The sequence below is a fragment of the Pieris brassicae genome, chromosome 11, assembly GCF_905147105.1.
Source record: "Pieris brassicae chromosome 11, ilPieBrab1.1, whole genome shotgun sequence".
Taxonomy (NCBI): domain Eukaryota; kingdom Metazoa; phylum Arthropoda; class Insecta; order Lepidoptera; family Pieridae; genus Pieris; species Pieris brassicae.
The window spans coordinates 6,303,094-6,324,383 of record NC_059675.1 but is presented as its reverse complement, the minus strand read 5'-3'; the positions used below and the strand labels follow the sequence as shown (position 1 = coordinate 6,324,383).

General features: G+C 32.2%; 1 protein-coding gene across 3 annotated transcripts in view; it reads right to left on the bottom strand.

Annotated features, from left to right (window-relative positions):
* Positions 1 to 19,371, bottom strand: part of LOC123716523 — a 28,987-nt gene extending 9,616 nt beyond the window's left edge. The window contains exons 1-3 of one of the 3 annotated variants that reach the window (XM_045672306.1): positions 19,210 to 19,371; positions 13,128 to 14,863; positions 885 to 949 (exon numbers count right to left, since the gene is read on the bottom strand). In XM_045672306.1, the coding sequence (XP_045528262.1) occupies positions 885 to 949; positions 13,128 to 14,809 (1,747 nt within the window). In that variant the 5' untranslated portion in view covers positions 14,810 to 14,863; positions 19,210 to 19,371. Of the gene's footprint in view, positions 1 to 884; positions 950 to 13,127; positions 14,864 to 14,961; positions 15,241 to 19,209 lie in introns of those variants that run through there. The other 2 variants (XM_045672308.1, XM_045672307.1) reach the window with 2 other exon arrangements.
* Between the last annotated feature and the right edge of the window lie 1,919 nt (positions 19,372 to 21,290).

Sequence of the window (21,290 nt, the reverse complement as noted above, 5' to 3'; positions counted from 1 at the left end):
ATAAATTTTATTTCGGGCTAGGATAATAAAGCGACATGCAGAGTATGTAGAGTGTATCATTGTATGAAAGACAAGCTAAACCATCTAACAATGAAGCTGAATACTAGTTAAATAATGTATTTTTTATTATTATTATATAGAATAACTAGGTGAATATTATATACAAGTATAAAAAAATATTATCTGTTAAAAATAATTGTAAAAACAAGACAGTTGTATGCATTGATTTATGAAAATGATAATTATGTCCCATTTAAAACATCAACATTTAACAATAAATGTATTATTTAATATGGCTTGTTATTATCAAGCAAATCTAAAAGTACTGTTTCTAATTTTCTATTATTTCTATCTAATCATCATCATAAAACCGTTTGCATAAATAATTTGAAATTATAAGTCTTGAAATCGTCTTAAAAGCTAAATCAGTATTTAGTATCATTAAAATCAGTAGATTTTAATAAGTACGTTTTCGTCTCTTTCGGTCTCAGCGCAGACACAATGTCAGAAAGAGACAAACGAGTACTATAGGTGTATAAGTATGACTAAATTATTTTTATTAATAAAAGGCCTTAGTTAGCACTTTTTATAATAATACGTAGTACATTAAGTCCTAAGTCGAACGTACGGTCAAACAAGTAACATTAAACACAATATTTTTAATTAAATTTTAATTTACATAAAAAACCATGTACGTATGCCAAGTTGAACTTATATACAAGTGCACTGTCGAAGTCAAAGAATTATATTTACAAGTATGATTAAAGGTCATGTGAAAGGTTAGATCGCGAAACTAGTTTTACGTTTAACGTTCTGGAATATTAGACGCGAGAATTGAAATACGAAAACATGCGCAGGATAATTAAAATAAAATCTTTACTCACCATTCCAATAAAGTTTGTCGAATGATGACTTTCGTTTAGGTGAATCGTTGTCAGGTCGTTGTTTCCTGCAAAAAAAACAAATTACTCGTAAAAGTTATCATCACATAGATCTTGGCATGTTTGCAATTCGATTTCCCATAACGACATTTATTTTACAAACTACGAGTTAACGATATCTCGTTAACACATCTGTTCGAGTAAAACCACTTATTTACTAAATTTGTTCCCCAGAAAAATCGTCCCGAAGACCGTTTGTTTTAACGATGATTCTTACTTACGATCTAGGTAATCGGGCTTCGATGGACTTACCAACATCTTCGGTATTCGGATTCAAACCTTTTGAGTAAAAGCAATAAATAAACCAAGTATAGCTAAATAGGCGAAAATAGGAAAAAATAGGTTGGGTACGAATAAATATCCCTTTAATTTGATATAGTAGATATAAAGTGATCGTAAGATTTTATTACAAGGATTTGTTTATAATATTATTATTAACAACGTAGCACGTGCCTTTTAATAACATGTTATCGTCACGTTCTTACCCAGAAGTTGGCTTCATCGAATTCATTATGGGAATGTATAATCCACCATTTACGGCATTAACCAATGTCTAATATAGGTACATACTCTTGTATCCGAAAAGATACATTATGGATATATCATAAATTAATAAGCGTAGGTAATTAAAAAATCGAGTTTACATTATAAATTTAGTATGTAAATAAAAAGAATGAACGCAATTTAAAATGTCAGGGTCCATCGCTGTCAGGGACTACCTGAATGTCAAAATACTGTTGTCACCGAAACATTAAACCAAAAGTTTGAAATGGCTTTTATAATAACGCATATGAGATGGTTTTAAAATGATGCCTGATTTTTTCGGGCTACTATGGGATCATCCATTAATCACGTGAGGCTTAAAGGAAGGCGAGGGGGTTGGGGAAAATATTATGTACAGTGAGATATTTCAACCTTTCAAACAAAAAAAATCAGTCTGATTACGGCAGATCTTTGCTTTAGATTCAACTGTTTTCTTAAGTTATATTTTTTTAACACAAAGAAAACAATCCATAGATGTACATCTGTAAGTCGAACACACAAAGTCGATTCACAACCCAAATCCATATTACATTTGTTATTTTGTTACGTTTAACTAAGATTTTCAAGGGATTCACCAAAATTTAAAACAGACAAAAAAGTACTTTATACTGAAAGAACCATATGCTTCGAAGTATAAAACGTCTCCTTGGATTTTTTAAAGAAAAAAATCAAATCAAATTGATGTGTTATTTAACACCATGCATCATTATTGAACGACCCTTACGTGTAATTCTTACGTAATATACGAAAGGTTGTTAATATTTTTCTTCGAAACGAGACTTAGTGCTAAGTGTGTTCTGTATGTCCAAAACGTATTGGATATTGACAAAAGGAAGACATAGTTCGTATTAAGTCTCGATTCTGAATCTTACCCTAACCTAACGTAGCAAAAGTTCCATAAGTAAAAGCTATTGAACCTTTTAGCTATTAATAGTATAGTTTAACGCTAGATGGCACTATACTCAAACAGTTTTAATAGACGCTTGTGGCTTCTATTAAATAGACATTTTGATAATTTTTGTCTATTTAACATTAGTATAGGGTACACAACTTTTTTCATAAAATTTAAAAATACCCAAAGCACGTAGCTTGTTAATGCCATAAATAAATGTCTAAGTGAGGTTTTTTCTATGAAATACATATTCATTTATAGTATTGTTTGTATATATAAATTCGCTGACGATATTTTAAAAAATAGTCGTATATTTAAAATCAACCTTTCACTTTGGTGATCTGGTGGCCACCAACAGTTTAAAAAATAAACAACAAAATTCAGGAAGTTCGGATTTTTTTCATTTGCTACGTTATGTTACTGTCAAACATGACCTTAGCCACATCACCAGACGAAAAACAATGGCAGTAAAAAAACAAAATGACCATTACTAGAACTAGACTAAACTATTAAAAAATGTGACCAACTTCCTGCTAAAACTAATCTTTACTATTCTACCAATTTATTTACGTCTAAAGAAAAATATATTCTCTATATAAATAAATGTAAGTAATAATAAATATCCAATAATGTAGTCTATATACAATTATCAAGTGTTAAATACTTTGCGAAAGTAAGCTAAGTGTGTCCTAGGTTAACCACATCGTGATACCTCCCCTCTCCTCTCCACCACAGTGGTGCTGCACCTCTCAAGCGCATACTCTGCGTTCACCGGAAAACCTTCACGTTACATTATTTCGTCGCAAACAGACCAATTCAAACAGAATTAATAAAAAGAAATGAATTTATACGCAGCTAATTTAGTTATCTGTATATAATTTTTACTCTTTATGTCAATGGTTAAGTTGCAGATTTTCTGTGTCTTAGCTTTGATTTCCGGCGTTAAACATAATTTAGTGAGACTTGGAAAAATCTACTACAAAACTGATGAATATTCCTTCCTATTGCTCCATTTTTGAGTTTCAGGACTTCACAGTGACTTTTATGCTAATTCTAAGGAAATAATATCGCAAGTGGTAAGTACACCAGACAAAGTCGTTGGCAGTAGGCAGTCGTTCATATATTATTAATAAAAATAATTGCTCTTGTTGAGTGTTACAAATACAATTTGGATTCTCTGTATAACATTTTAATACGGTGGAATGCGAGTAGTTCGCCATGAACCCATAGCTTTAAATATCTATGCTCTTAATCGACGGCAAGTTACGTCTTACATTGCGTTTCAAATGATAATCAAGTCTATCTCGACCATATCGAATATCTTAACGTAATAAAATTAATCTTGCGTAGTGCTCATGCTAACCATGCGCAAGCATTTTAAGTGCTCGATACAAAAAGGTGGAAATGTCTTTATACAAAGAATAACCGATTCTGCTTTATATAAAATGATCTACGTATTATTGATTCTCTGCCGTTGCAAGTATTCATAAACAAATTTACACATTCGGATCTGTTTTGTCTTCTATAGTTTAATCTGTACAAATTAGTAAAGGCAAACGAAAATATAATTAATCATGACCTATTTAATAATATCTAATTAGAAAATTATTTTAAGTCTATTTGGTTCAACAGTAGCCTTTCACATGAAAATAAATAAAATATCAATGTAATTTTAATCGTGTTCCACGAGCCAACCTACGGCCATAGCCTTAGTAAAAGCCAATCTGAAGGGACAGTGTAAGGCAACCCATTGCAAATTGCATGATCATAATTTTAACAAGATTAAACTTGACATTTATCCATTAGCCTTTTTCTTTGTTTGATCAAAAAGGAAACATGTTAATAATAATTTATCAAGATTAAACTTTAATACGGCATCAGATTATCCTTTGACTTTAATATTGTTGTTGCAATTGTAACACAATTAGCTACTAATAATAAAACTGAAAAATGCTATATTTATTAGGCCAATGGTTTCCTAGAAAACCTGAGTTTATTCGCAAAAACTCCAGCTGTGCACCGATAGATTAGATAATAGATTATTTTTCTATGAGCGTATCTTATACTTGTAGATTAACATCGTGAGGCAACGTACTCAGAACCAAAAATGTACAAAATGTGTCTAACACAGTCCGACTAATAGTTTATAAATGCGAATGATCGAAGAAACACATGTAATCTAGAGCAATAAGTTTGTATTGCCATTAAATTATTATTTTTGGTTAATAGTTACTTGCTAAAGAATATCATGTAATTCATAAGTTACACAATAACGTAGTTTTACATAATTAAGATCACTATAGCATATACTTTTTATAACAGTTTTAATTTTTACATACTTACACATAACAATAAAATTTATTCCAAAATAAAATCTTGAATAATGCAATTTTTCCCATATAAATATTAGCAAAGAATCCATAATTGTATACAAGACAAAACATAATGTTGAATAATTATTTAATATTTTGGTAGAATACACGATTTAATAGACTGATTATATCTGTAAATTGCCTTCTTGGGACAAACCGGAATCCACAGGCCAGTCCATGTAGATAACATTGAGCTTTGCAACCTTCCATTTTAGTCCATGATATAAATAAACTTGACTTGTTTTTTCAATTTATGTTTTAATTAAGACAAGCTTATTATCCTAAGCTCATCGATAATAACTTGATGTTTTAAAATTGAACTCGATATTATGTTTTAAACTCACTTATATCGTATTTGAATTGCCTAAAACACTTATTTAGAGAATAAATACCTCTTATACAATATAAAATTTCCAAAAAAAAAAACTGATAAATTCGACTTCAGAAGTACGCACATCTAATTACGCATTTGATTTAATCTTATTTGACCAATTAACCGATAAACAATTCATTCAATGTTAAACATTAGTTCAGGTTTAGATCAGCCCCGGACTTAGGTTTAGGACTTAAGATACTTCTAAAGGTTTGGTTTAGAAGTAGTAACACTGCTTATGTTTAATATTCTTCAAGAACAACACATTTTTGTAGAACTATATTAAAGCCGTTTTATAATATGATCACTTGTACCATTTTTCTCACTTTTTATTCCGATCCTGGTATGTATTCTGTTATCAATAACAATTATTACATCCAGCGCTCCTATTTTCTCACAAGCGCTCATCAATTATTGAATAGATTTGTCATTAGTATGTTACATGATATTTTTTACAACTGTAAATGTATAATTTACAGCTTCATGAGAGGCGGGGAATAAGGTACAAACTGCAAAGATCAGTGCAGTACCGTTAGAACATTTCTCAGAAGCTTCATTACCTATAAGACTTATCTGAAGGACCGCCGCAAAAAATGTATTCGCTCCCACACTGCACTTCGCCAATGTACGGTTAAGACGTAGTTATCTTGAACATACCTTTATACTGAAAATACACTTTGCCTAAAAGAAATAGTTATACGTACGCGGTACGTTATATTATAAGTAAATAGAGTTTGTTTGGTTGTACGGACAGGTTAATAAAGACCATATCGTCCGTTTGTTTAAAAAGTTACCCAGTGCGCTAATTATTTTTAAGAGAAATTTGCTTGTGGTCTTCAAGGCACGTTGCCATTGGCTATAAACAATAATTATTTTAAGTTGACATTGAAATTTTTAAACTTCTTTAATATACTGTGAAAGATAAGGAATACATTTTTTAAACTTCTTCAATATACTCTAGTCTTAAATAAGTATTTGCACATACAAGCTTTAACCAGACCTTCAAAGAATTTGTTAAATAAAAAGTGGCCTGATACCTAATCTTGGTCAGTATGCAGTTTTACATCGGTATTTGCTATTTAGTGCAAATTGCAACTGTTTTACGCAAACGGATGACCTTATATAGCAACGATAGAAATTCAAAACACTTTGGTAATTCACTGCTTATAACCTGCATTTATTTTAATAAGACACTAAATATCCGTTCGCCGTCGAATGCGTATTATTAAATAATATTTCATAATATTTAACAGCTCCTGTGGAATTCCTGTTTAATATATTTAATAAGGATTTTTTGGAGCTGATTCCAACCAAACCAACCAACCAGCCAACCAAACGTTCCCTGTTCTAATTAGTTGACACACACTTACGTGTAAATTAGAAAACTATTTGTCTTCACTTAGTTTAAAAGTATGCAAATAGAATAGTTGACTTTCATCAAATGCGTTAATAAGTTAATGGAACACGCCTGTGAAGTGGGCCGAACATCGTGTGCGAATGTCATCGATCATCAATCAGCTTGGGCTTTGCGAACAAGGTAATTAACATGTTAATGTATAATTTACCTATGTCGCAATAGGTTAATGCTGTTATTCGAAAGGTTAATGTTTCTAAAATTGTTAAAAATAAATAGGCACCTACTCCAGAGACGAGAGCGAAGCCCACCGCTTCCGCCTCTTACTAAAGGAATTCACCGAGATGAAGCTGGATTGCGGATATGTAACCGCATTACTACAATTTCGCAAGCTTTCCCAGCATATTCTATTTAATTACTCTGCATTAAAAAAGTCTTTCATCTTGTATTCGATCTCCGATTGTATCGTAGGTGCCAAAATGTTAGTGGAACATTGATTGTATCGTGATCGATGCGCATAAATTTTAACATAGGAGAAAGTATGCACGTTAATAACAGTATTAGATGTATTGGATGTCGGAGACAAGGTCCGCGATGCAGGGCCAATCGGCGCTGGCGCAACGTACCGTTAGCGGTCAACTCCACATACCTCTGCCGCGATCAAATCATTTAACCGGAGATAATCTTCAAATCATGTCGTATTTATTATCGGCATTATATGACACTACATTATAAACCTTGTTATCACAAGTTTTTAGAATCTACTTCGTACTGAAGTTTGAATTCGAATAGGTTTGTTTAAAATTAAAATAAACTAAGCAAATGAAGTGATTCACAGCAAAATAAATGCAAATTATGCCGCATATTATCTTTGTAGTTTGTACAAACATTTCTTATCAGACGCCGTAAGTAGCATGCAACTAGTTCAATGACCGATGGTATTTAGAATTTACAATTGATCACAACCTGCCCATTGTCCTAGAATTACATACTTGTATAAGCAAATTCTTGGCAAACTGTCGCAATACCAAACGCTTTCCATACGTTGACAGAATATTCCGATAATAATGTTGGGATCTCCTGAGCCACAGTAGAATGAGGTATGTAAGCGATTAACCTCGAATAACATCGATGCGTCTTACAATCCGCGCTGAGAAACAAAAAACTACACAATTATTATTATAATTTATGCCGTGTATAGGTTAATTCTGGGACAACACCATTCTCTAACGATCAATTACATTGAGACTCTAAAACTGATATCGTAATGCCCCATATTCATCACGTTTTCTCTTACAAATTTGAGAATGTGGGACGCAATCATGATGCGGACGTTACTTGATTATCTCGAACATTAAGTACTTGAAGACCACAATGCAGCCAATTTACATAGCAAGTTGTTGCAAAATATTGTGGTTCATATTTATAAATAAGTGAATGTGAAAACCTATTTTGTGTTACTCAATTATTAGTATGGATTTCTTAATTTACGCAACTTGACTTAACCTACATTTTATTAGGCCAGCATATTAGGTGAATACGAGAATATTAGTTTTTTAAAACTGTCCTTATTTAATTTTACGGAGGGAAAATAGTTTCTCCTCGTTTTCGATAGTTCTCCTATTTCGACAGCATTTCCAAATTCACAGTTACCTTCAAAAAATATTTGAATAGAACTTCGATTCGTTTTAGTCTCGACTCTTGATATTTGAATCGAAAAATATTGAATATAAAATATCTTACAGATTTGAAGACCTTCGGGTTTTGATTGAGTTCAATATAATATTTGACTGCCAAGTTGTATATTACGAACCGAAATATGAATTTTGTGGAAATAAAATATTTGCTTTAAAGACTGCAACGGCTAGAACAAGCTTAGAAATTTTACTTTTATGAATATTAAAAAGATTCCTTTAATGAATTTGTACGAGACAATTAACAGCTAATTCATATTACTAGAACACTTACGCGGTGAATTACTTATATGAAAACGCCTATTGTGTATATTTTGTTGTACTCATTTTAAAAAATCAATAATTGTAATATGATATATAAGCCGAACAATTTTCTATGTTTCAAAAACATAAAATGACAAATTGAAAATAGAAACTATATGAATTTGCAATAATATCGTATACTGTTATTGAGTGGGCTGGGTCACTTGGGTAACATAGTGGCAATTAGAAATGGTGAATATTGGCTGCTCGACCGTTCGGCGTTCTACAAAGCTTTTAAAACTATACATAGTTGGCAGTTTATGAAATTGTATTTGAAACCAAATTTCTAACTTATTTATTTTACGCTAACAATGAAACTTGTTCACTTTTTTATATGCTTTCATTTGTTTTCACAAATTTTTTTAACAGTAACATAAATGTAAAGGTATGTTTATGTAAAATAATATGTTTTTTAACTAACGCATAACTGAGCGCAATTGATTGTTGGGAATGCATATAATGCAGTTCATACACGAAAAAGTAAGAAAAAATACAGATTATTAATTTAATAATAATACATTTGGTTAATGGCGAGTCTGACTTATGCAGTCTTTTTGTTTTTCTAAAAATACTGACTCTGATGTATCAAATCGACAAATTATTTTTGTGTTGGACTATAATTTTTCTAGGAATGCTATATCTATCTGTAGATGTTTAAACATGACACTAACGCAAGTGAAAACTTGGAGCACAGCTAGTCGTAAAACATAAAATCTCCCAATTGATCAAGAAATAGATTTGATACTGTCAAAACAAGAAACACGTCAGTAAACATATCAACTCATATTTCAATTGCGTGCGACCTGATTAAAGCCTGTCTATACATTCCATTAGAATAATTAGTTACACGACATTCAATGATTGGCAGAATTTGCAATAGCAAAGGGACTGATGTTATCAATATTAACAATAATAGATTATCGCCTACTACGTCAACAGATTAAAGCTGTTACTGTATTGGAAAATCGAAGCGCGTTAATACAGTTTATTTGCCTTTTCATATATCATACTAACGATGCACCACATGGGCAGAAGATTTGTGCATTTACGTCTGAAGCCTTTGGTAACATTTATTTTTGTTTAAAATATGTTTTGATGTACTAATTTTATGACAGAGGTTTTTGTGACATAAACTCGGAAACTGACCTCCAAATCATGATAACTAGGATATTGGTTTTTGATTCGTCTATAGGCTTTCATAGCGCAAAGTTAAAAAGACATTTTTTTGCTATTACTTCTATTTTATGTAGATTAACTTAATGTAATCATTTAGTTTATTTTCTAGCAAATTTATTAAAAAAGAAGTGTGATAAAATCAATTTCTAATAATGTACCAAATTGGTACCTACATATACTATCAAAGAAGATAACACAAGATGGGGGTCAAAGCTAGCTCATCGGCGAAACGAGCTTTTTAAATCAGATAAATGTGAAAATTTCTGATAGGAAAAGTACACAGTGTAAAACGAATTGGATTTTATACAGGTACCTATATTCACTCGGAATATTCACATCAGATTAATCTCACGTTTTTGATGTCGCAGCTTCAATCACCTGAAACTTTTGTCCTTATGAAACTTTTCAATATTAACGTAGTAAGCTTATACATAACTACTCAATTGTACTACTAACAGATATCTTGACATAATTGGTGTATACTTTAATATAATATCATTTTTATTAGACACCTATTAAAAGTGTGTATCATTAGAGTAGTAGGCATTTTATAAAATCTACATACAATAAAATCCCCAGTTTGCAAGTGCTCAAGTACCTAGATAGGTTACAAAACACTAGGATTACGTTACTATACCTATATCCCTAGAAATATTGCTTGCATTCCTCAGCATGTTTAGGTCGTTGCGGTCATGATGTCAATCATGTTACGAAGATTCACAATAGTAAATCAAAACAAACCAGTTAACCTACCTTCTAACGGTTCTCAATCGAGATGCTATCAATACATTTTTATTTTAATGATTTCTCTTTCTTGTTTAGGTTAACTTTTGTTTCTATTTTTGTTCGAACAACATTCGTTTAATTAGTTGTAACTAAGCTCACTTTTTCTTGTTTAGGTCGCAGTCCTTGCTTTTTAGTTAAAAAAATATCGATAAGTTCTTACAGCTGTTTATTTCCTGAACAATACTTATTCAACTTTTACAATATATAACAACAAATACATATTTTTAAAAGCTTAACAAAGTACCACCGCTTCAAGCATTTTTTTAAAAAACAGCAAAACATCTAGGATGTATGACCTAGGAAATTCGCAATATCGTAAGTACATTGATTCTATTATCTTTTCAAAGGGGTTCTATTCACGAGTTTAAAGCTCGTGATGTCGGCATAGTGCTATGTAGTGCCTATACATGTCGGCGGGCACACAATGGCTGGGTGCACAAGGCTGCATTTTCAGGGTGAGCGGTGCCGGAGAGCAGTTGCCCGTTACCCCCTCCCTAGCCATTGTACTAGTTTGTATGAAAATACAGAAAAAACTTTCCATGTGTGTCACCACTCCGAATAAAATTTTATTTTCTTTCTTTACAATCTGCTCATAGCAACTAGTGCCATTGTTATCAATTCCATAAACGATCTAACTTCTGTGTATAGCAAAAGCTATTATATTCATATAAATAAATTCCGATACAATATTTACTTTATTCAATAAGACTTTTGGGTTAGGATACTACTAACAGTGGTCATTTTCTCATGTTTAGAAACAAGGGGTCTGTAATATACAGGGTATAACTAGTAAAAAAGTAAGTTATTAAATAAACCACTATATATAAAATAAAGAAGAGTATACACACGCTTCATCGGCAGTACCAAAGCGTTTAATTGAACTGAAGATTAACAAATTTGATACAGCAGATAGAACAACGAACAACAAAATAACTTTTTCTGTCGTCATATCTGAAAGTTTGTCGAAATAAATCTAAATTCGAATGCAAATAGCAATGATATTTTAATTTTTATAATATATATTAATGCTTTATTTATAATACACTCAACAATGGCCCTTATGAAGTTAGTTATACTAATTTAATATATATACCAACAATGATAAAATGACGTGCACAAACGATAACAATATCATATGCATAAGTTTAGATCGTAAACGCCCACAGTATCAAATACCGACAAATCAGTTCATAATTAGCATTTAAACGAAGTAGTAGAAGTCTCCCTGTGAAGCTGATGTATTATTAAACTAGGCGCAGTCTGAATCTACACCCTTATTTGCATTGTCTATAAAAGTTATGCTATTTGAATATTCGTATTTCATTTGAAAACACATAGTAAATCTAGTTTAACGTAATTATAACCATGTGCATATTGTTTATTGATTGGTTTCGGTTACAAAATCTGGATTCAGGTCCCATGGAATCAAAAATAAAAAATGTGTTTAAAAGAAAGATGTATTGCATTTTTTTTTATCTTGTTTTTTTTTCATTTTAAGCTTCATTCAATTTTTTTTTAATCGTATACTAAATAGCAATTTCGTATGTTTCAATATTTATATATATCAACCGCGGTAAAGCGTATCTACTGATTTTTATATAAATACAAATAAAACCAGTAAATAACGGACGTTTAAGTTACTGAGAGATAATTGCCAAAGTGAAAATATACTTTCTTTTGCATTGACTAGTAAACTGGTTGAAAATTTCCCCTTAAGATATGCAATGCAATATAATATTGTAAAGTATTTCATATTTATTTTATACATGAGAATAAGTTTATTCATTTCTTATTGTTTACTTGTAAGTTTTGCACTTTCAATTGTCTCTTTTTAATATTTCCTTTACTACCTGGAACGTGAAATACTTAAATATCATAGTCGGTTTGCGTTCATCGACGTACAGCGCTTAATAGTGCTGACCATATGTATTATTTATTGAAAGAAAACGTATTTTTTAATTAATTTTTAATCTTTTAAGCATACAAGGATCTTTTCTAACATATACAAAGCTTAAGCTAGTAATAACGATCGTTAAGTTCTGTAAGGCTTCTTTTATTTTTTACAAAACATAACGTATCACTGAGGAATCCTGCGCCCATACTGTAGCTGTCTGTATCGCTTTTGGTACGTAACAGAGTAAGGGCCCTGCTGGCAAAACTAAAACCAAGCCGTGATCGCCGTACACTATTACTGCGTACCGAAATTAATGATATTGGTGAACGACAGAATTGCAGTTACCTGACACATTATGAACGGGTCAAGCTCACAATCACCATATTTTACGACTAACGAGGAAGCGAAACTAATAACGGATACGTATAACAAATCTCTTGACCGCATACTATTAGCAATGGAATGCTATTGTTTACTAAAAGAGCAACTGTATTAAGCATTTACCTCACATGCTTATTAAAAATTAATAATATCCATAATTAACCTTACCTAACCTTACATGAAAAATTTAAAGGTGTGATGTTTATGATGTTAATGAACTATGCATCTTATTATATGGAGTAAAATACTTATTAGTATAGTAGTTAGTTATTTAAATAATTTATGGCATTCATTGATAACCACGTTTGGTTACTTTCTGTTCACATAAAAATATATTAAATTATGTGATTCTCCGACATTATGATTATATGATATTATAACTCTTTATTAATTACAAATTAATACAATAAGTACTTACGCATTATCAGTGACATCGGAAGATTCATCCAGTTCCCCTATAGTGTCGAGAGAAGCACCGGAACCATCTTCTCGTGGGTCAACGGGTGGCGGGGGCGGCGCCGTAGTAGGTCTTATGCAGGTTTGAGTTTCATTTGAACTCTCTACAAACTGGTTTTTCGGCACGAAATCAATTAAACGAGGTAGTATTTCAGGAACTGCAGGTACCTCCAATTTATCGGCAGTTTTATTATTCATTTCAGCCTCCGACCGTTGAAGCCATGTTTCAATGCAATTTTTCTTTGTCGGTGTTAAAAGCTGATCGACTATTGGATTTGGAGGCGGTTCTGGAATCGGAATCGGTTTACGTTTCCTTTCACTTGCAGACCGTTCCACTTTTGTATTACGAGGCATTGGCTTGGGCTTTTCTTGAACACCGTCTTGTTTATTTGAGACTGTTTCCTTTTTTTCGGCTTTAGGCATAATATTTTCATCTGTGTTATTATTGTTTTTGTCACTTTGCAGTTTTTTATTACTGATTAAATTATTTTCTTCGGAAACTTGTAAATTAGCAGACGCCACCATTTTAATTTTTAAGTTATTGGAAACTAAAGATTTATCTAATATCATACAATTCTCGTTTATATCGGTTTTCTGTTCTTTTAACTTTTTAATTGTCATATCTTTTAAAATATTATCATCGATATTCTCAATGCTATTTAAAACTTTTTGTATATCAATTGATTTTGGTTGCATAATAGGTGTTGACGGGATACTATTTTCAACAGAATTTGCCATTGACCCTAATCTATCAATAACTGTTGATATTGAACTTCCCGTATCGTCTGATTCTGCATCAGCTAAAGCTAAGCAACGTTCCCATTCGTTAGATAACAAATCAATGTAAACTTCAGCTTCTGGAGGAATTGCTTTACCATCTGATAGTCGACGAACTAGGCGTCGCACCTCTTCGGGAGATCCTTTCTTTAAACAAGCAAGGCTTTCTTTGTTTTGTCTAAAAAGGTGACTATCAAATGAAGATTTACGAGATAATTTTGTAACATTCGTATTTTGACTGCTTGTTAATTTTTCAGTTTTAGTCGGTTGGTCTACATTAATAAGAGCGTTTTGCTCACCAACAGTGGGTAAAGTAGTTTTATCTTTAAAAGAATTTTTCTTTCCTAATTTTCGTGGAGGAACCGGTGGTGGTAAAGATGTTGGCCTTGTTATTTCATTTACCAGAGCTGTGGTAATTGGAGCTTCTTTTTCGTTTAACATTTTAATATCCATTTTGTCACTTGACTCAAAATGACGCACGAGCAGAGTTAACTTTTCATCTGAATCTTTAAGCCGACGTACACAATCAATTCTGGTAAGCTCGGAAACTGAAACGCCATCTATAGCCAGTATTTCATCGCCAGGTAAGAGATTACCCCATGGGGTGATCGCGTTCGCTGCCGGGCTGTCATCAGCACATGATTGAACGAGTAACCGCCTTACATTCTCAGCAGCAGCAGATCCACCTTCAAATTTAAGACCCAGGCCAAGCCGAGCGCCTCTTGGTCTCTGAACAGTAACTTCTGCAGCGCCACCCGCCGCACCAACTGTAAGAACAGTAACAAAACTTGGATCCAGTACTGGAGGCTTATTTTCGCCTACTGGTACTATTGTAATAAATTCCTCTTCTGCTGCACTTGTCTCCATACCGCGTCCGACAAGCCGCAACCTTTTTATATAGGCCCAGCTTTAAGTCCCAATCTGAAAAAATAAGAAGGATAATTTAAACTGATTTTATTTATTATGCAACAATGTACGTAAAGCGTCGATTTAAATCACATTAGATTGAAATAACTTACAATATTAACTGCTATGTAACTTTAGAGCTGGCTAAACTTATATTTGTCTTTATTGTTATGGCCTTACTCACGCTAAAAGAAAACTTTCGATCGACTTGAAAGTATTACAAGCGTCAATGAACGAACAGCCACATCATTGGTGACGGAGATGTGGGTCAGTAGTATGAAAGCCAATTGCAGATGTGGTTAGCCAGGTTTGTGGAGATCGGCAACGTACAGCCAGCCACCAAGAGCCAGTCATTGTTATTATACACACTAGAATTCATAATCATAAAAAGTCATATAAGTTACGATTAACTACTCAAGTTTCCGTTAGCTAATTACTTATTTTATCTTGAAATTTAAGTCACGCTACATACACATGTTAATGTGCGTTACAGAAATTAATTAGGTATGATTTTGACTACAAAATAAAGGAAGTTTTATTTCTACATACAGGATATAGTGTGTTAAACTTCTATCAATAAACGACTTCCCACATAGTTCCAGTTAAGATTGAAAACAATTCTAAAGTTATTGATACCGTTCAACAATCATTTAAAACCAATTCACGCAAAAGAGTATTGCACTTCACAAACGACCTCGGCATGTATTCGCCAAAATGAGAATGTTGAATCAGGGCATACATATTATTTTACCGAATAAACAAAGAAAATATGCGCGTACCAAAAATTACATGAAACAGCTGACTACAACCAATAGGTTGTTGTAATTACAACGAAATGTGTCATAACAACAGCAACATTAAATTAATCAAGATATGTTATTGGATAGAACTCGACGCCATCAAACCGTTACGTGTTAATGTCACGAGTTTTATACATAATTTTGACTTGATTGGTGATAATGTTAACATTTATGAATATTTATGTATTTCTAGACTATTGTTCCTCTGAGAAATATGATAGTTTCACAGTCAGTGAACAACTGGGCTAAAACAGTTCAAATCTTAATTTGAAGGTTGGACAATATGTATTCAAATTTCAAACACATGCAGAACTTCAGACCCGATTCTTATTCTTTATCAAGTGTTTATGTGGTATTGTGTCTGAAATACCATACCAGATAGAATATTATACTCACGTTTTAACAACATCATTACTTAAGTGAATATTTTGTATATGTTTTGTCTTATTTATAATTATATTATATTTATATGGTAACATAGATACTAGAGATTAAACCATTATCGGTCATTACATATTTATTCAGTTAAACAATACATACACGAATGCACACGCGTGTTTATGTAACACTTTTTATCCTCTTTAATAGAAAGTGAATTTTTTTTAAGATTGCCAATTACGTTTCGTTTAAAATGTGTAAAACAAGGAAATTATTATTTTTAATGTAAAAAAGTGTATTATATAACAACTATACATTTATAGTTTATACAATTTCTTCGATACTACCAGTAAAATATCTTATTTAGCACTGGAAATCCGAGAATTTTCGAAAAACAAAAACAAAAGTACAAGGTTAATCTCCTTTCACATCTTCAAGTGTTTTCCTGTACCATTCAGATGCGACCCGCAAAAACATTACAACATCCGTTATTATGTAAAATATTATAAATGTTTTCTAAACATTTTGCAATTTAATATTGGCTTTCGAACCTGTGACTCCAATGGCACGCGACATTTACATAGTAGCTCGGCGGGTTTAGTGTCACACCAATCCAATTATAATGTTCATTTCATAAATATAGCATTTTATGTAAAACTACAGACAATCTGGAACACTTGAACTGAATAGAAATATATTTATAAATTTAATCATAAAACTACTCCTGAAATTTTAGTCGATAGGTGGAAAAACCATTACTATATACAGGATGTCCCAAAAGTCGACGTCAAGTCGAAATTTTCTCATAGGTTACATAAAACACTATTCGGGATGACGTAAGAGAAAAAAATTTGGCAAAAAGTAAATATTTGTAACAACAGGAATGAAAAAACTGTCACATGGTGTGCATTTTCTGGAATAACAAAACCCTGTATAGTCGTATTTTTCCTATAAACAACTTAAATAGGAAGAATACGTTTATTTATGTATAGATAATGTTTCTAAGAAAGGCTATACAGTCTTGGAATCACAAAGATTTTTTATTAAAATTATATAGAAACTAGAACATTTTCTGTCGTTTCTGTTGTGTGACATGTTTACAGTCTTTACGTGATAAGGTAAAAAAACATACAAATAATTCATTGGGAAGAATGAACTGTAATAAAGGTTTTGTAATACAACGATTGGCTAGTAATAAAAACCACATCATAACTATACAAGTGTACGTAAATTGTTTCCACAGATGTAGTTAAAAAAGTAACGATATATGACAATGATTTTATCAACGCAAAATGCGTTGCTACAATTTTTAATTATATTCTTATTAAGATTTTATTCGGTGCTTTTTGAGACATTCTTCACTCAGTCTTAAAATTCTGAACCTTTGTACAAAAGTTTGAAGTAAATTCGTTCGTCTTTAATTATGATTGAGAGCCGTTAAAAGAGTGTAAATTATTAATAATTTAATTTATTAACCGTATTTAAATACGATTTTATTATATTTTCACCCGCCACTGATTTGAGAAGTACAAATAATACAATATACTAAATTGGCCTGTGGTTGCAATAATTTTCACCTCCAAATTATGCTGTGTTGATTACAAGTCGCAAAAAATATAGCAAATGAGTCTTTTGCCCTGAATATCATTATACATACATACATGAAAGATCTTCATTAAAAACGAGTTGTTAGTTTTTGCCAATTGATTTGCATATTAAATACTTTTATTAACTGTTACTAAATTGGTTCCCACACTAATCTTATAAATGTAAGTATAATAAGTTCTGATCATATAGATAAATTTTCAACATTGCATGAATTATTCATTCAGTATAATCATATACTATTATGAGACACAATATGAGTAATAACAATCACGACTGTCGTTATACTTTATAAGAATGTAATTAACTAGTGACGCAGTTAATAAATGTTAATAATACTAATACTTTGGCTCGTTAAACTAAATCACCAACATTTTCGTTGGACTAATGAAATGAATTTTGTTTGTTGATAATTTGTACTACTAGTCGAAGATTTACTGAGATACCTCGTTTGATTGTTACATCATACTGCCTGACGTTTCGTAAAAAATCTTGTTATAAGTATCGTTTTTATCACATCTATGACATTCATTCGGTGGTTTTATCACGTTCGTTTAGCTAAATAGAAGTGATTTGTTGATATACAATTTCAAATTCGTTTACCTAAACGACTTTTTCATCTTATAAAAATTAATTATATCCAACTGGCAAAGCTCAAGATTCCTAGTATTTAAGCTTGGTAGTTTAAACCACGAATGACCAGGCGATGGGCGTCATTCGCATGACATCAGACATTGGTTACGGTCACGTTGCAAAGCTGAGTTGAGGTGAACATCCTACTGCCTCAGATCTATTTCCAAATTCAATAACAGAAACTCGTTTTCATCTACGTTATTGATTTACAGTTATGCAGAAATAATGTCTCGAGCCTGGATTACCCTGAATATGTTTTGTGTTTTGCCTAGTACTATTTGCTTTTAGTATTCGATATTTTGTACATTAAAATTTTAAGGTTGTATGGTAGGTATGGAGTATTATTAGATAACGATTATTTATTACAAGCAATAATTTTTACTTACAGATAAAAGGTACTTTGTATATTTCTACAGTCAAAACAAACTGAAAAAAATTATTTTAAACAAGGATACTGTAAATTTAAGACAAAAAGAAAAAACTACCTAACAATTAATAACTGTTGGTCTAAACGTCAAGGCTTAAAGTGAATATTGTAGCTAAATCTGCATAATAAACTAAACAAACTGAATATTAATCAGAGATGATTTCATTGCAAGAGTTATACAAGGGAAACAGCAATGATGACTGCAAAATTCCATTAAATAATTCGGTTTACAGGTATTTTGTTACCTAATATCGTAGAGTTCTTTAAACTATATCGCAACTAATCAATAAAATATTTATGAACAATATATTGGGCGGGCGGAATAGGAAATTCAAGCAATACGAGCAGGCACAGAGGGCGCGTAGAACGCGTGAAAAACCTGGACACGGGATCGTAGCAACCCGCGTAGCTTCCCGCCCCCCTTAGCCCATTAAACGCACGCGGTGCTCATTTCGATTCCACCCGCTTCCCGCGCGGACTTGTCCTATATATCTAACACTCATTTTCCTTCTACTCACCACAACGGTATTCGTGTTAATTTATCTTCAAACAAATCACGCTCTCATTCACGTTAGTCACTTATAGTGAGTTCACAGCTCAAACATTTTAGCGTCGCGTTAGGAAAATGAAAATAAAAGATGAATGGTATAGCGCGGCGCGGCGGTGCGGCTCGGTTCGCACACGGGACAGCGAACAAGCGCGCGAGTGCGTGCGCGCTGGCGGCGGCAGCGGTGGGGTCGACCGGTCGGCCAAGCTCTCACCGACCGCCCTGCAACGTTTGCTATAATCGCACTTGACACGGTCTCGTGTTCTTAAAGAAAGTTTCGCATTTCTATGTCATCCGTTCGCGGAACATGCGGAAAGCAGAACTTAGATCGGTCTCCTATTCAAACAGATATTTTGTTTCGAGTGACGTCTGTTAGCTCGGAGAAGCCAGCACAGATTCTAATTAGATTAGATTATTCCGTAATAATTCTTACCTACTTGGCTTCGTAGATAAACGCTACCATTCTAAGTGGTGTAAGAATACACATCTTAATGGTATTAACTCTCATCATTAAGGATTTTTTTTATTCGCAATATAATTTAGGTTCTGGTAATAATTTGACAATTTTACCTTTTCAGCTCGACTCTACGCACAAAGTAGTTTTACCTTATAGTACGTAATTACATAGATGGTACCCGTATATGATTAACGAAAATTTTATCTAAATCTTACATACAATATAATCAATCAATACATATCCATAGCAGTATTTACATTGGTTACAATATATTATTTGAATTTGCTTTTTACCAAAGTAAATAATTCATCAAAGAAGTAAAATCAATTAGCAAGTCAATTTAGGTCAAAATTTTCAGACCAGTGGCCATGGAAAGTCATTAATATGTAATTTACGAACGGCTCTTATAATACTTTATTCCCATTTTACCATTTAATTTTTATTCTTTGACTCACCTCCGTTTATAACATAAAATCAATGTTTTATTTTGTGAAACACTAACCCGTGTTTTAATAATACATTGATTAAAGCATTTCATTTCACAAATTAAATTTCATCCTTCGATAAATGTTCTCGGTTTTTGGAAGATACTACTGAAATAAGTTAAACCTGAGTTATTTAACATTATAATGTAACTGCCCTGCGTTATTAGAAGATAATAAATTCAATATCAAACACGTTCCCATTCTTGAATTTTCAATTTCCTCCTTGTTACTATGGTTCTTGCGTTATGGAGTAATTTACTGGTATGCAGTTGATGTTCAGTTGCAATTCAGCGTGTAATGTGCAATTTGTCGCTGGTCATTCCACGGTCACGCGACTATATGATTCGTTGACTTCTTAACTTCCTCTATCGAATTCAAAAAATATAAAGATATTTTTTTTAATTATAAATGGACTCTCTTTTAATTCAGTTGTTTATAGCTCTAATTCTATTCATGTGCTAAGAGAACTTTTATTTGAATAATAAAGATGCAAGTGAGCTATTCAAAATATAGTTGTAATGTACCAAAATACATTTTAATTACTGTTCTTTGATCAGCCCACGTCTTCTCTCAAAGCCGCACTATATTCATTGTCTCTGCCAACGCTACGTGGAGGCATCCAACGCATCCCATAGTCTCCAATACTCAGCTTACCCGTAATTTAACTTTTAACCTTTACATTTGCCATTTTATCTATGAAAGAAATACTCTCTGTTTAAGCTCAAGGTTTTGTTGTTTTGTTTTATAAAAACATTATTCATAACAAAAAATCGTCCTATTCCGATGACAAGCATAACACATACGAGTAAGGTATGTCCTAGGACCTAGGACATCTCTTTGTATATTCACAAAATTAAATAGAAATATTTCTATAAATAATATAAATACTTATTCTATACATTCAGATGTCTATATATTATACGACCATTCTTCTTCGTTCCTATCTTAACGTAATCTTTAATGCAGTTATGGCAGTCAAGTTAACTAGGGCCAAATCGCTATAAAGGGCTTCTATATTCTTTTATGTAAAACGACAGCGTCTTATTAAAGCCTTATATGACTCACTTTAAGAGTTATTCAACTATAAATAAATAATACATTGCCGTATTT